General features: G+C 40.1%; 2 protein-coding genes across 2 annotated transcripts; both read right to left on the bottom strand.

Moving 5' to 3' along the window:
- Positions 1-580: 580 nt before the first annotated feature.
- Positions 581-4,235, bottom strand: LOC147062122 (cyclic nucleotide-gated channel alpha-3-like). Its single transcript, XM_085909909.1, has 6 exons — positions 4,150-4,235; positions 3,344-3,400; positions 3,039-3,176; positions 2,637-2,738; positions 2,462-2,568; positions 581-2,386 (listed from the first exon to the last, which is right to left on the bottom strand). Exons 1-6 carry the CDS (start codon positions 4,227-4,229, stop codon positions 1,029-1,031), a joined length of 1,842 nt encoding a protein of 613 aa, XP_085766035.1. The 5' UTR covers positions 4,230-4,235; the 3' UTR covers positions 581-1,028.
- Positions 4,236-7,664: 3,429 nt separating this feature from the next.
- Positions 7,665-13,768, bottom strand: atp1b1b (ATPase Na+/K+ transporting subunit beta 1b). Its single transcript, XM_085909922.1, has 6 exons — positions 13,507-13,768; positions 11,941-12,069; positions 10,510-10,665; positions 10,238-10,428; positions 9,954-10,037; positions 7,665-8,985 (listed from the first exon to the last, which is right to left on the bottom strand). Exons 1-6 carry the CDS (start codon positions 13,595-13,597, stop codon positions 8,725-8,727), a joined length of 912 nt encoding a protein of 303 aa, XP_085766048.1. The 5' UTR covers positions 13,598-13,768; the 3' UTR covers positions 7,665-8,724.
- Positions 13,769-14,666: the final 898 nt, after the last annotated feature.

Here is a 14,666-nt window from a genome sequence, read left to right on the forward strand (position 1 = left end):
GTGTGTGTGTGTGTGTGTGTGTGTGTGTGTGTGTGTGTGTGTGTGTGTGTGTGTGTGTGTGTGTGTGTGTGTGTGTGTGTGTGTGTGTGTGTGTGTGTGTGTGTGTGTGTGTGTGTGTGTGTGTGTGTGTGTGTGTGTGTGTGTGTGGTATACATGCAGTGGATGTTAATACAATGAAACAACTTTTCATTAATTGAAAACTATGTATGTATATACAAAGGCACAGCACAGAATGCTGACTTAGGATAAGCGTTCTATTGTATTGGCTAAAAAAAACTTGCGGGACAAATCCTGTTGAGAGAAATGTAATTGGAGAACACTAGGGATGAAGGAAATAGTGTTAAAAAAAACACACACACAGCAAAATTACAACATATTTGATTGTCCAGACCATTACTAGCAAACTATTCTGTGGACAGAAAGAAGGAACACACATTAGTCCGTGGCAACATTACAACAGATTTGACGTTCCTGACCATTTCTAGCAAACTATTCTTTGGACAGAAAGAAGGAACACACATCAGACGTCAAAATCTCATCCGAACTGTAAAGTATGGAATATGTCGTCATTGTTTGGGACTGCTTTGCTAACCCAGGGACTGGGCATATTTTATTCATAGAAAAATTAAGTATCAAGTTTATTAAGACATTTAAAGTTTTGACCACAACTTGATTGAGTTGTTGTGGCAAGATTTCAAGGGTGCGATTGACACCAGACATCCCAAGATTATTCATGAACTGAAACTGTTTTGGAGATGAGACATGGTTGTCTTACACGTTGTCTGATCTGCAAAAAAAACAATTTTGGTCGACCTTATTGTTGCCAGTGGAGGCTATCGATATACATTTTCATTCAGTACTTGTGTCCATGAATGGTTACCTGAATTTGCCATATCTGATCATTTGTGTTTGGTGTCATATTGTGAAAGAACAAACGAAGCAACCTTCATTCCTAAACATTTCATGAAGTTGCATATTAAGAATACACAAAGAGCAATTGCTAAGAGGACGTAGCACCTAAGCTCATCCTATTTATCAGCTACATTGATGATCCGGACCTGGTTAGTCAAATTGCTGAGCCGTTGTTTGAGCTTGCGCTGAGATGATTCGTGATGTTCCGTCAGCTTCTTCAATTTTAGTGACATGAGTTCCAGGCTCGACTCGACCTTGTTCACTTTCAGTTCAAAGTCTCTGGCATCGGTAGCTGCCACGAGCGACTCGTCAATGAGGTTGTCTTTCATCAGGATGGCTCGTCCCTTGTCTTCCAGTGCATTCTTAGCGTCGGGATACTCTGTTAGCGCCTCCATCAGGTCATCCTTGGATAAGGCAAACAGGTCTGAGTAACCCACGCTTCGGATGTTGGCCGTTCTTCGATTCCCCGCCTTACTCCCCTTGATACCCAAAATGCTAATTTCTCCAAAGTAGGCTCCATCGCTGAGGACCACAAACTGGGTGACCCCATCATCTGCCACCACCGCTAACTGCCCTTCCTTGATAATGTACATTTCTCTCCCGATGTCCCCCTTCTTACAGATGTAGTCGCCAGGACTAAAGACTTGGGGTTGAAGTTTGAGGACCAACTCCACAAGCAAACCCGCCTCGCAATCTTGAAAAATTCGCACTTTGCTCAAAGTTTCCAGATGAACATTGATGGCGATCTCAGCTTTGAGTTTATCCGGGAGGTTCTTGAGCACCTGCTTTTCATCACATGTTTTCTCCTCCGTCCACAAGTAATCGAACCACTTGACCACTCGGGCCTCGAGGTCTTTAGAAACCTTTCGAAACTGCATGTACTGCTTGATGGAGTCGATCTTGGCCTGAAACTCCACTCGAGCGACACTCATGTTGGATATCATAGCACCGACATTGCCTACGATTGTAGCAAAGATCAAAACCCCGGTGAGGAAGTCGGCCACAACAAAGAAGTACTCGATATCACGGACGGGCGGTGGCGTCTCCCCAATAGTGGTCAAAGTCAGAGTGGACCAATAGAAGCAGTATATGTACTGCCTGGTGAGACGTCGAAAGTCTTCATTCTTTGTTGCCGGATAAACCCACGTGTCCGAGCCAAAGCCGAGAACCTTAGAAATTGCAAAATAAATACAAGCGTTCCAGTGGATGATGATGATGATGTAAAGCACAAGATTAGCAATTCGAAAGATGTTTGGGAAGTTGGTGCGAGTCTCGGTTCGGTCGAAGAACTCAAAGAGCCGAGCCAACCTAAAGAGGCGATTGAACCTCCACTCGGGATTGTTCAGTCCAATTTTGATGAATACAACATCAGTAGGAATTACGGATATGACGTCCAGTTGAAACTGACGTGTTTTCATGTACTTTTCCTTCAGGATCTTCTCATCTCTTACGAGCAGGCCTTGCTCAAGGAAACCTGTGACAAACATCGACGTGACTACAGAATCTTGATGTGAACTACACTCGCAGAAGATCGGCCGAGGTAACGAACCCGTTCTGGCTCTCACAAAAGTGTCCACGAGGTAGAGGGCGTCCGAGATGTAGTCCAACACGATCCACAATACCGTGTTGTTATTCTGTAGTTCATTGAAGCAAGCCCTGCAGTGCAACGACATTCATAAAGACTTTCAAAACGTTCTGAAGCTAAAAGAAAAAAATGTACAGACCTGGCTACCAGCAACATCAGATTGTAGAAGACAGGGATGGAGATGGTCCATAACCAGTAGTAGTATGTATCTGTGGCAGGGTCCATGATCCACACCTCTTTTCTAAACAAGACAGTTAATGGCGGTCAATTACTTATTTCGACCTTTTGAAAATGTGTAACTTATTCATTTTAAACAAGATATCTGATTTTTTTTTTTAAGAATGAATTAATGAATAGCTCATTGAGAGTTTGAATCAAAATAAATATTGGTCAGTTTCATTTGAATATGAAGCTTAGAAATATTGCGTTCTCATTCAAATCAAAGTAGCTTTTGATGAAAGATCACTTAAATAAGCCAAATTAATTCTAACAAATCATAATTCAGCACCACAACATTTGTAAGACCAAATGCAAAACTTACGGTTCTTCCTTTTTATCATCTTTTTTGTCGTCTTTCTTATCATCTTTCTTGTCATCCTTCTTGTCATCTTTCTTAGGTTCTGCCTTCTTCTCATCTTTCTTCTCATTTTTGGGTTCTTCTTTCTTTTCATCTTTTTTGCTGATGAACAAGATGCTGCTCTTTAATCAGCTGCACAGTGAGATTGCAATGTTTGCACAATAACTCAGATGTACTTAAGGGGACGCTGTGACATTATAGTACACTCCCTGTTCAGTTCAAGGAAAACCACTACGACGCTTCAAATAAACAGTACAGTGTCTTCTTACCCATCATTGTTGTTGCTGTTGTTCATGTTCTGTTCAGCCAAAGGCAACTGAAAAGGACTAAAAGGACAACACGTACATTGATTCATTACTGTGCAGCTTTTCTAACATACACCCGAATTTCCCATTCTATGACACCTCCTGTCACTAAAGGTTCTTTGACGTTTCTGTGATATGAACATAAAACTAGGGCTTGACCCTATTATGGAATACACATTGAATAAAATACCGGTACTAAACTATAGCTAGCTTTAGCTTTACATAATTATTACATCTAGCTAATTATTCAGAGGCCTAAACTAATATTGTTTCACTCTTTCTTCACAATTTTCTACACACCAGACCCTACCATTAAAACTGAAAATGACCAAATCTGAAAAAAACAAAATGTATGCTGTTTTTTGGCCAATCTGTGGTGTTTTGCATTGTTAGAATTGAGCTCAATGACTTTATAAGACAAAGCTATGTGTTTGTTTTCAACTCATAACAAATGTCTTTGTTTTATGTTTAATTTGACAATAGATTTAACTCAAAGTGGCAATAAACCACTTGCAACATCTTTTAAGAATTGTTCCCAACACCACACTTCTAACGCTAATTTTTGCTCTTAAGTCAAAGCAAGAAATAAATGAATAAATAATTCAAATAAGATCAAACTGGCTTAACAATGGCTCTTATCTTGAAAAAATGGGTTGTATTACTTGTCTTTTCCAGTGCCTACTTTAGTTTCTACAACATTTTCAGTAAAAGCCTTCCATCAATGCAATTTTGTTTGAAATGCCAGTGTATTTTCTGGTTGGACAACTTACCTCTTCCTCATTTTCTTTGTTTTAGAGTAGCTCATGCTAAACTCCATAGGTCTGCTTCTGTTCGGACCAGAGTGCATCATTTGAGCCATCCTTGCAAAAGAGAACAAATTGATGACGATAAAGCTGTTTTAAGTTTTGCAGTGTTTTTCTGCTTTCTCGCTTTACTTGTTGAGTGATCCTGTGCCTACAGATAAGGTTAAAAAAAATCAAAAGGGGGACAGGGTTACATTGACTTTCTTTCAGCTCTTGTGTTTCTGTGGTTGTGCCTTTTCTCGTTTTGAGGATTTTAGGCATTGAAACCCAAAGAACCAATCAAAATGGTCGACGACTATGGTGTCCAAATATTTTTCTGATATGCTGAACAAGATTTATAGATTAGATTTATTTGATAGTGTTTTTTTTTTAAATAAATATTTGCCTTTTGTAACAACATTTTGAACATATAGTTGTGCTTATGCACATGTTAGGAGTTACCCTCTGACCTTAAGATTTCAAGATTGAAAAGAAACAAAATTGACATCCTAGTGCCTATGTTTTCCCTGAAATCTGAATATTTACTTTAGATTTTTGTTTTTGCAAGTGACAGCCTATCACAGCAGTCAGGTGTAATTTCCCCACAAAATAATTCCATCTCTGCCCAAACCAACTTGTGATACATGACGTAAATTTTAGGGCAAGTTGCTTTCGATATACGGAGGAATGATCTTTGTAAAAGAACTTGTCTTAAAAATTGTTTAGGTTTAGTCTTGTGTGCTCCACTTAAATCTCCTTGCCCAGATTATGGATTATCTAAAATTAGAATTTGTAGACCTGTTTAGCACTCAAAAGATACTCCTACTTTTTAAAAGCTATTTTGCAAGTGCCTATAAAAAATGTGCGTACATTTACCTTTTTTTTTAGCGATGATTGTGAAGGCTCAGTGTGCACTCTGCAGTAATTCCATGTTTGCTCTCAGTTCCGAATGACCCCAGTCGCATCAAATATGTTATTATATATTCATGAAGAAAGTAAAAACACACAAAAGCAACACATCCAAATTGTACAGCTTGTCCTGCTCTTCATTAGTTCCTCTATCTTTATTTACTTACTGTCACTCCCAAGCCAATTCTGTGGGGAGGAGGCAGGTGCGAGAGGGAGGAGACTCAAAGAGAGACCACACTGATGTTTCTGGAATAGGTTGGCCCATTTTTTAATACCTCAGAGGATGACATTAAGATTTTTTTTAGAGAAAAAAATGTTGTTTCACTTCTATTAGACGGTCATGAGCTGTTGTCACATTAGGACACCACTCACCATTATTCCCAAATTATTATTTTGGCACTATTGGTATACAGATATCATCGTTTTGGTAAAAGTCAATATTAAAATCAACAGTAGTGACTTTTGTCAGCGCTACCTGCTATTTATTTATATCCTTTCCAGTCTGGCTAAAGCCTCTTACTGTGTGTAGACCAAAATGACTCAGCTGGACGACAATCCCTCTGACATCTTGAGCTAATCTGAGCAGGCAGTTTACACCCCCCCACCCTTTAGCTTCCTTGACCTTCTGAGGTCAGACAACAAATGTGAGCTACTGCATCAATCTTGGTGATGTATATTAGTGATCACAAGAATCACTGTTCTGTATCCAAGCAAGAGATAGATAGATAGATAGATAGATAGATAGATAGATAGATAGATAGATAGATAGATAGATAGATAGATAGATAGATAGATAGATAGATAGATAGATAGATAGATAGATAGATAGATAGACAGACAGACAGACAGACAGACAGACAGACAGACAGACAGACAGACAGACAGACAGACAGACAGACAGACAGACAGACAGACAGACAGACAGACAGACAGACAGACAGATAGATAGATAGATAGATAGATAGATAGATAGATAGATAGATAGATAGATAGATAGATAGATGGATGGATGGATGGATGGATGGATGGATGGATGGATGGATGGATGGATGGATGGATGGATGGATGGATGGATGGATGGATGGATGGATGGATGGATGGATGGATGGATGGATGGATGGATGGATGGATGGATGGATGGATGGATGGATGGATGGATGGATGGATAGATAGATAGATAGATAGATAGATAGATAGATAGATAGATAGATAGATAGATAGATAGATAGATAGATAGATAGATAGATAGATAGATAGATAGATAGATAGATAGATAGATAGATAGATAGATAGATAGATAGATAGATAGATAGATAGATAGAGTATATAAGTACAAATACACAAGTGCTCTTAGATTTTTGTTTCTACACTTTTTACTTTTTTGATTTATTCCTCATATCTTTTAATTTTTTTTTACACTCCTACATAACTAAAAAGTAAAATACCTCCCCGTAATAGCTTATATATGATGCCAAAGTGATGCATTACACTTGAGGTCACATTTATCGACGTCGGTGTCACCTGTCTGTCCCACAGGAGGTGGATGAGTTGGAACATGTCTTCCCGCTCTGTGATGCTGATCATTAATAGCCTCTTGTGCATTTAACATTGCTGTCAACAGAATTTCATGGTCTTATTAACATTATCCTCATCAGCACACTCATGGAGTGGAGGGGGGGGAGAAAAAACGTGTCTGCCCACCCTGAAGACTTTATTTTGGTGAAGAGAGAGTGACTGTTGAAAAGTTGTTTAGAGTAACAGTGTTGATTTTATATTGGATTTGAATTAAAGGTCTGCCATCTAGTAGCAATTTTTATTACATTTAAAAACTCCAGTGGATCCTACATATTCGCAGTTCAACACCTGCTGAATCGCATGTTATCAGTTTTCTTTTTCTTTTTTTCCATCTAGCCATTATCCGAACCACTTATGAGGGTTGGTTTAGTTTGTGCTGGGATGAATGAACCCTGTACGATAGCCGCTTAGTGTTATTCATGTCATACTGCTGCCCCCTTGTGGTCAGATGTAATAAAGAGCAACCCTGCCCTAATGGAAAACTCCGTTATCTTTAAATGTTCTATTCTTACGTTTCAAGAAACGTAAAATATACGTTCTTATTTTTGTTCCTCATGTAGATGCACCGTTTCCTTTTTTTACATTGAACACTGTAAAAATGATTCAGTTCATTATCTTTTTATTAGTCAATATTAAAAGGATCCAAGGTCACCTGTCAATTTCTTTCACTAGCAGTCACCTACTATATTCGTCATTAAATAAAAATTAGCATAGTCTTTAGTTTTATAGTTTCCGTTGTTGCCGTTTCAGTTGCTTTAGAATGTTTCTATTTGATCCTCATGGAATCCAGTCACAGGCCATTCAGTTCTACCATATTCATTGGGTTATATGTACAGTCCCTCTGTAATAGAAAAACAGAAAATCAATAGTTTCACAGGTTATAATAAAAAAACAATTCAGATTGGATGATTTTTCTATCACAAAAACATTTGAATACTGTATGTAGATGTGCTTCAAACAGTTGCAGTTTAGCATGAGGTCAATATGGCATAAATGCAAAACAAAAGCACAAGCAAGAGGAGGATTAAGATTTTATTAGTTTCTATCTTCGATTAAATGGCAAAGGGTGCATGAAATGATGGTAGGTTGTACAAGTTCAAGTGTTCCAGATGTGATCCTATACACTACATTGCCTAAAAGCATGAGGTTAATTTGCCCTCATTTTTTTTTTTCTTTTCTAAATTTGAAATGCATGAACAGTGTCGCAGTATTTAAGCGCCCTGGTTCCACCTACATTCATCGCCCAAAGCGCCCCTCAAGTTTCAAGTGTGAGCCACTTAAAGGTTGCAAGGCATTCAAATGTTGACCCTTTTACAGATCATCACTTTGGTATTGCATGTATACATTAACAATATCTTCGCACAGAAACAAAATGTACAACTGTATAAATATACAATTCATCCACCGTGTTTGATGGCTAAAAACATTCAGAGGACAAAGTCCAGAGGAGAAGAACATAAAGCAGAGTCAGCATTGTCTAACGCACAGGCTGGAAAGCACACAAAAAAAAAGATCAATTAAAAAGGCATTTCATAAAACCCCTTCACACTTTAAGTGATTGAAGCACAAAAAGAAGGCAAAGTAAAACAAAGGCTCCCATGATTAAAAGACAACAGAAGAAAAAAAAGAGGAAGGAGGAAAGAAGTTCCTTGGAGTGCTGCCTTTTTCATTTAAGATCAGAAGAGTGGTCCGAGCCAATCAATCACTATGGGCCGTGGAACATCACGCTGGGAAAATGAAGATAAAGCGAGGTACCGAGGCAGTGATATGACAAGGTGGAGATGGAGGAGGAGCTAATGGCCAGGGTGGGGGAAAGGATGGAACAGATGGTGGTCCACTTGTACACGTGAATGAACAAATGGTGGGAAAATGTCACTTACAGCTGAATAAATATGCTTGCGTGGCCTAACAGCTACTTTTTCCCATTCAAATTGTGCGCCAACACTACCCGGAAGCAAGTGTGATCGACTTAGCCCCCCGACTACTTGTCTACTTCATATCAGTGGGTTGAAACGGGGTAGGGAGGAGCGGGACGGGACGGGGCGGGGGTGGCGAAGTGCTCTACTGCTCCGGTGGCGGTCATAAACCCTTGACCGTGAACTTGATATCAAAGCGTCCCTGGTAGCGGTCCTTGTCACTGTAGGATATGTTGTCGCCGTAAACTTTGCACTCGATGCGCAGCTCTTCGTTCCTGGTCAGGTTGGTGAATTGCAGCGCCACCAGCGGCTGCAAGTAGTGTGGGTGGAGCAGCTTGCCGTAGTACGGGTAGTATTGCAGTGGGAAGCCACCGCCGATGCCGTGGTACTTGATCTCACCGATTTTGCCCGCGTCTTCCTCTCTCTGGAATGGAAAAGAGCGGCGAATCGTTAGATAGATAGTCGGGACTTTGGTCATCAAGGGCGGGGGTGGAAAAACGACATCGTCACGGCAGAAATATTCACACGTATAGACGACGATAGAAATGACGAGTAAAGTTCAAACAAATGAGAGCAGAATTGAGACAGAATTGTAAAAATTGAAACCTAAAGGATAAAAGAAAGTATTAAATAATACAGTGGTACCTTCACTCGCACATCCCCCAACTTTGCTTTGTGTCGCGAGCAAATATTGGACTTACAACAGTGATCGTTATTTCCCCCGCGAACCATGATGTCTATTCTGCATTCCCCAAGCGTGCTGTGTACAGTTTGGCACATAGCAAGCAAACACTCCTACAAAAATGAGGCCAAGTGCGTTTGTGGCTCCCAATTGAAAAATATTGTCACGAAAATAAAATGAATAGTTGTGGATTTAACCAAACGAAAATAGCATTGTCTTATGAAAGTCCGCTAGCGCAACGTATAATGCGGTACACCATAAAGGGACGAAAGAAACTAGCGTAAAAATGTTACGTAACTTATAACGAGATATTTGAACGCCCGTAGAGTGACCGATTAATCACATGTCTATTCATTTCAATGGGGAAAGTTGATTTGAGCTACATGTGCGGTACCACTGCAGTATAGTGTAATCGTGGTAAAGTGCAAATCAGAAGGTACACTAGTAACAACAGTGATCTCAAATAATGCAACCAAAATCATTGATATGCATAATATGTAGGCTCAAAGTCCTTTTTCAGGTTGAAACACCAAAGAAATTTGAGATGTTAAAGTCATGAACACAAATGCACAGATCATACTCACATCCTGCGGTCGGTCACATTCGATAAATGAGGGCAAATTGAGAAGTAGGAGTATGAATAATATAAACAAAGACACAGATGACATGAAGTTGAGAACATCTGGAATGAGGCTTTGAGTGTAAACTACCTTATTGGTGCAGTGGATGGGGATCAAATTGGGCTGCACTTTGGACTGAGCTTCTTCAGGGATGGTTTCATTTGAGGTGGGAGGCTGAAGACAAAAAGACAAGTCATCTTTTCGTCAAGATAATCATCTTTAATCATCATCTCAAAATAGCATCTCTTGTTTTCTACCTATGTTGAAAAAGGAAGTTGAAATATTCATAACTTACGGGCATCGTAAAAAAAGATTGGGGGGCAGGATTGGGCCCCGATTTTTCAAACGAGACATAAGGAAAATACTTGACTCACCCGAGGATGGAAGTTAACGATCCGATTGAGCTTGACGATGATGCAGGGCTGGCCTTTGTCAAAGCCAAAGTCTTTGTCTTTATCATCCAAACCGGCGCAGGGGCCCAGCAGTCTCCTGGAGAAGCGGCACGCCTTTCTGACACCCGTATCGCTCTCCAGGTCACCACGCAGCTGGTAGCTCATTGGGTCATCTGGACAGGACATAAAGCATATTATTCAACGTGAGACAGTTTCTTTTTTTTTTTTTTTTTTGCGGGGACGAGTGGGCATACCTCCACAGTCATGAAATCTCATCTGGTCAAGTTGCTTGTCGTCATCATACTTGGCCAAGAAGTCCCTCAAGGCCTTGGTGTAAGGCAAATAGGTCTCTACATCTTTCGGGTTAAAGGTCACTTCGGATTTGTCAGAACGCGGGGTGTGCGAGAGGCCTGCGTGTACGGACACACAGTCACGTGATTATTCACATCATTATTGACCTGTCCTATCATTTTGATTTCATAAACTACAGATCTACGGCTGTTGAATGACATTAGCTCTCGTATGGTAATCTGTCACAATGAAATATTTTTCTAATGGATTATTCTTGATGAATCGATTATAATTGTATCTGCATTAAAGTCTATGACGTTTTTTCCCCCAATTATTGTCTATTAAACAACTATATTGTTTATTTGGTATTATTTATTGATTGACACAACAATTAAGCAATGTCACGCGAGAAGAATTGTGTGTATAAGCTTCAGGTTAGCATTCTTTGGAACAAGAAAAATGAGTGACATCTAGTGGTTTGTTGCAATACAGTCATGTACGCTTTGACGTTGAACTATCCAAGCATGAACCAAAATGGGAGGGGCAAGGGTTTTGCTCTCAAAGCACTCCATCGATTTAAGCCCGAGAAAGTGAACTAGACTTGGGGCAACATCCCAAGACGCTTTCCACTTACAGCACCAGTTGTTAGCAGTTGTACATTTTTCTTGGTGCTATGTTTGTACAGTAAAGATACAACATTGTGAATGTCCAGTGCAGCTTTGCAGGATCATTTAGCAGCTTCTTTGTTGACAAGCTGTGGGATGAGTACAAAACTTTCAGATAAGATTTCAATTCCCAGATTTGCTCCTTGTGTTAATCTGACATCATTAGCTTCCATGATGAAGGCCCCCCCTGCCTCTAGGCTGCATTTGTTTTGGAAACTATCAGCCCATGGAGATGCATCCCGTGTGTACTACTACACTATGTATTCTAGTTGCTATGGTGATGTTTTAGAAGCTAAACCAAAGCTAGTTTTTATAAAAAGGGGAAGTCACCTGCCTAACTGATTCAATATTGAAAGCTGTTCCTTGCTGTGCAGTGCGGACACACATATTGGGACCCCTGTATCGCATTTTATTATGATGTTATTATGATTATTATTGAGTATTGTAATAAACTCCTGGGTTTTGTTGGAATATATCAGTTGTTGACAGACTTACAACAACCAGGCTACCGATCTTAGTTTCATTCGTCCATCTATGGTGTTTCACATTACGTGCTTGCATTGCGCTACTGGACTTTCCAGAGTCATGTGGTTTTGTTCAATGGAATTATCTTCACTCTGGGACTGACAGAATTAGGCATCGTTTCTCTTGTCCGATTTCACTACAAGTCAAGTACCACTGTACTATACAAAAGCTAGCCGCCCTGAAAAACACAAAGCACAGACTTACCTGGGGGTGCGACTCGGTCCTGCCATGTAGGCTTGTAGTTGCTCAAGGTGAGCAGCATGGCTTGGATGGTGCCGATGAAGATGCCGGCCAAGCAGCCGTAGAAGATCACGTAAAAGATGGTGATTTTGACTGAGGTGGGAGAAAAAAAAGGTAGATGGGGTCACCGCAGAAAACCTCAAGGTCACAGCAAAGTTAAAAAAAAACAAAAATAACCGCCCCAAAAAACAAAAATGATCACATACTCACACGGTTTCAATATTTACAATAGACTTTATTTATATGCACGCTCCCTATCCTTCAGCAGCCCCTTGAGGGCAACAAGCTCGTCGAGCAAGAACTTAACTGGTAAAAACGCTCAAGGAAATCTCAAAACAGTCATGCCTCAGCAATAATCATAATACCACAGACGAGAAGTGGCTATCGTGCATAGTTATTCAACTGAATTCAACTGTGAATCCTGAGCATAATATAAAACAGGTTATGCTGACGCAGGCAAGTGGGTCCCGGTCATCTCCTTCACGTGAGGTACTGCAGATGAACAAAAAAAATCTTAGCCTAGAGGATCCAAAATGAGGTAAATCCAGAGGTCACGCTGCTGCTGCTAGCTGATTTCGACATTAAGCTACAGGAAGCAATGTCAAAAAGGGCAAGGCAGTCAGACTCCATTAATAAATCACATATTACTTCTTAGATGACTGCCTCACAATACCTCTGGTGGCCTTATCTCAAATGAGCTGCAGGTACAGTAACCAGAAAAGCATGTGTTTTGCCGACATCCAATATTTACTGTTTGTTTTACAGTGATGCAAGACTAAACTGCATCATATGTTTCTATATTGAGTCACTCATGTGGGCAATCTAATAAATAACAGCCAAACACCAATAGTATTAAATATAAACTAATGTGCTTATCAAATGGATTATTATGCGCATTAACATGCAAAACTGTGTTTTCTTTCCTGTAATGCCGCGACAGCCTCCCACAGCAGTTTGTGATGCTTCAGCATTTTTTTTTTTTAATACGCGCCCAGAAGGTCAACCATGACACATACGCCTGTCTCCAAATTCCATACGTCGAGCATTGCTAGTGTAATCTGCTGCACGGCACAGGACTTGTGACATTGAGAGGAGCTGCAAGGACATGCGCACTGGCGCCTCACGAGAAACTCGAGAAGGTCGAACCCTTAGTTAATCAGTGGTATTGTCCATTGAGACTACACCGACATCTGATCGGAGGAACCCGATATAGATCGATAGTCCTTCCTTCAATCCAGTCCACTTTGAAGCAAGGCCATATCACCTTGACTCACCTTGGATTGTGATGCATTTTTAACCCTTACGGTAGTCACCCCCCCCCCTTTCTTCCAAAAAAAAGAAAAAAAAAAGACGCTTGACGTCCAGCTGTTGGAATTCTTTCGTTCTTCATCGCACTCTGTTGCTTTGTCATTTAATTTTGCAAATATATATCAAAATATCAAATGAGGAATAACGGGACAGGTTGTACGTAAACGCAACATGGGGAAAATCAAACAGGTGGCAAAAAAGCACGAGGCTGCTTATACTTACACCAACTGCCTCCTGTGCGACCGAGCAGTTCTCCTTTTTCTGAATCCCAAAGAAACTTCTTCCACCCGCCATCGTTGGTCTTTGGAGGCATTTTTTCCTGTATGTATTCTTATATTTTTGACTTCCCGTTAAGCCGGTTCCTTTTTGTAGTAGTAGTGCAGTGTAGCCCCTCCCGGAATTAAGACCAAGCGCTAGCCGAAAGCAGAGACACCCAGCTCCGGCTTGTTGGAAGGCTCCCAAATATAAAGAGTTGGATCGAGAAGGTGCCCGGCCCCCTTAAACGCCCCACAGGTTACCCTCTGGAGGAGGCGGAGCAGCGTCGGCCAATCAGGAAGCGAGTGAAAGTGTGCGTATCAATGACGTCGCTAAATGCACATTCAGCCAATGGATTTGTGGCGTTTTCTGGAAAAATAAAAAAGAAACAATTTATAATATGTATAGTTTTTAATCTCTGGCTTCTAAGAGACATCTTTTACATGAGGGTGTGATAAATGGAAGGCCCCGGGTCCAGATCTGGCCCAGCACATCATTTTATTGGGCCTCCTAAAGTGTGTTTATTTCAGATCCCTACTAAATCAATTCATTCTTTTAATTTGGGCCATTTTCCTTCATTTTTGTGTCCCAAAATTTTATGAATTTAAAGCATTCTTTGACCAAATTCTTGCCTAACATAAGTATCTTTAAAAAAAAAAAAAAAAAAGTTAAAGAAATGTTCCACAGTATTTTTGTAAATGACTCAATAGTTAATGAAATTATTCAAAAGTACAGTGGAACCTTCCTTCACAAACTTAAGTCATTCTTAGAATCCATTTCAAAGCAATGTTTCCCTATGTATGGATAATTAGCTTGTTCCAGTCCCAGAACAAAATGATTTGTCCTTGTTTTTAATAGGTTTGATATTTATTTTATTGTATTCAGATTAGTGTGGAACTCCCAATGTGGAATAAATATTTTTGATTGAACTATATTGTTTGAATGTACTCCAAAGGTGTTCAGTGTTTGAGCGTAATGTTAGAACATTGCTTGTTAATAAGGTGCTAAATGCTATCTTGTATCACATTTCAACAGTCAATTTAAACTGGTCAATTAAATGGCCAGAAAGGCCAACTTGCTCACCTTTCTCCAAGCCTGCTCCTTTTTGACTTGGGGCCAAGTATTGT

This window comes from Syngnathus leptorhynchus, chromosome 1 (assembly GCF_054491065.1).
Source record: "Syngnathus leptorhynchus isolate UIUO chromosome 1, UIUO_Slep, whole genome shotgun sequence".
NCBI classification, from domain to species: domain Eukaryota; kingdom Metazoa; phylum Chordata; class Actinopteri; order Syngnathiformes; family Syngnathidae; genus Syngnathus; species Syngnathus leptorhynchus.

What these genes read in the sequence shown, in the direction of transcription:
- LOC147062122 (XM_085909909.1), bottom strand. Translation starts at nt 4,229, where the DNA reads ATGATGCACTCTGGTCCGAACAGAAGCAGACCTATGGAGTTTAGCATG. An exon ending in ACAAAGAAAATGAGGAAGAG is followed by an intron (nt 3,401 to 4,149) that starts GTAAGTTGTCCA and finishes TTGTCCTTTTAG; the next exon opens with TCCTTTTCAGTTGCCTTTGG. An exon ending in CTGATGTTGCTGGTAGCCAG is followed by an intron (nt 2,569 to 2,636) that starts GTCTGTACATTT and finishes GTTGCACTGCAG; the next exon opens with GGCTTGCTTCAATGAACTAC.
- atp1b1b (XM_085909922.1), bottom strand. Translation starts at nt 13,597, where the DNA reads ATGCCTCCAAAGACCAACGATGGCGGGTGGAAGAAGTTTCTTTGGGAT. An exon ending in GGACCGAGTCGCACCCCCAG is followed by an intron (nt 10,666 to 11,940) that starts GTAAGTCTGTGC and finishes CCGTACACGCAG; the next exon opens with GCCTCTCGCACACCCCGCGT. An exon ending in TCGTTAACTTCCATCCTCGG is followed by an intron (nt 10,038 to 10,237) that starts GTGAGTCAAGTA and finishes TTTTGTCTTCAG; the next exon opens with CCTCCCACCTCAAATGAAAC.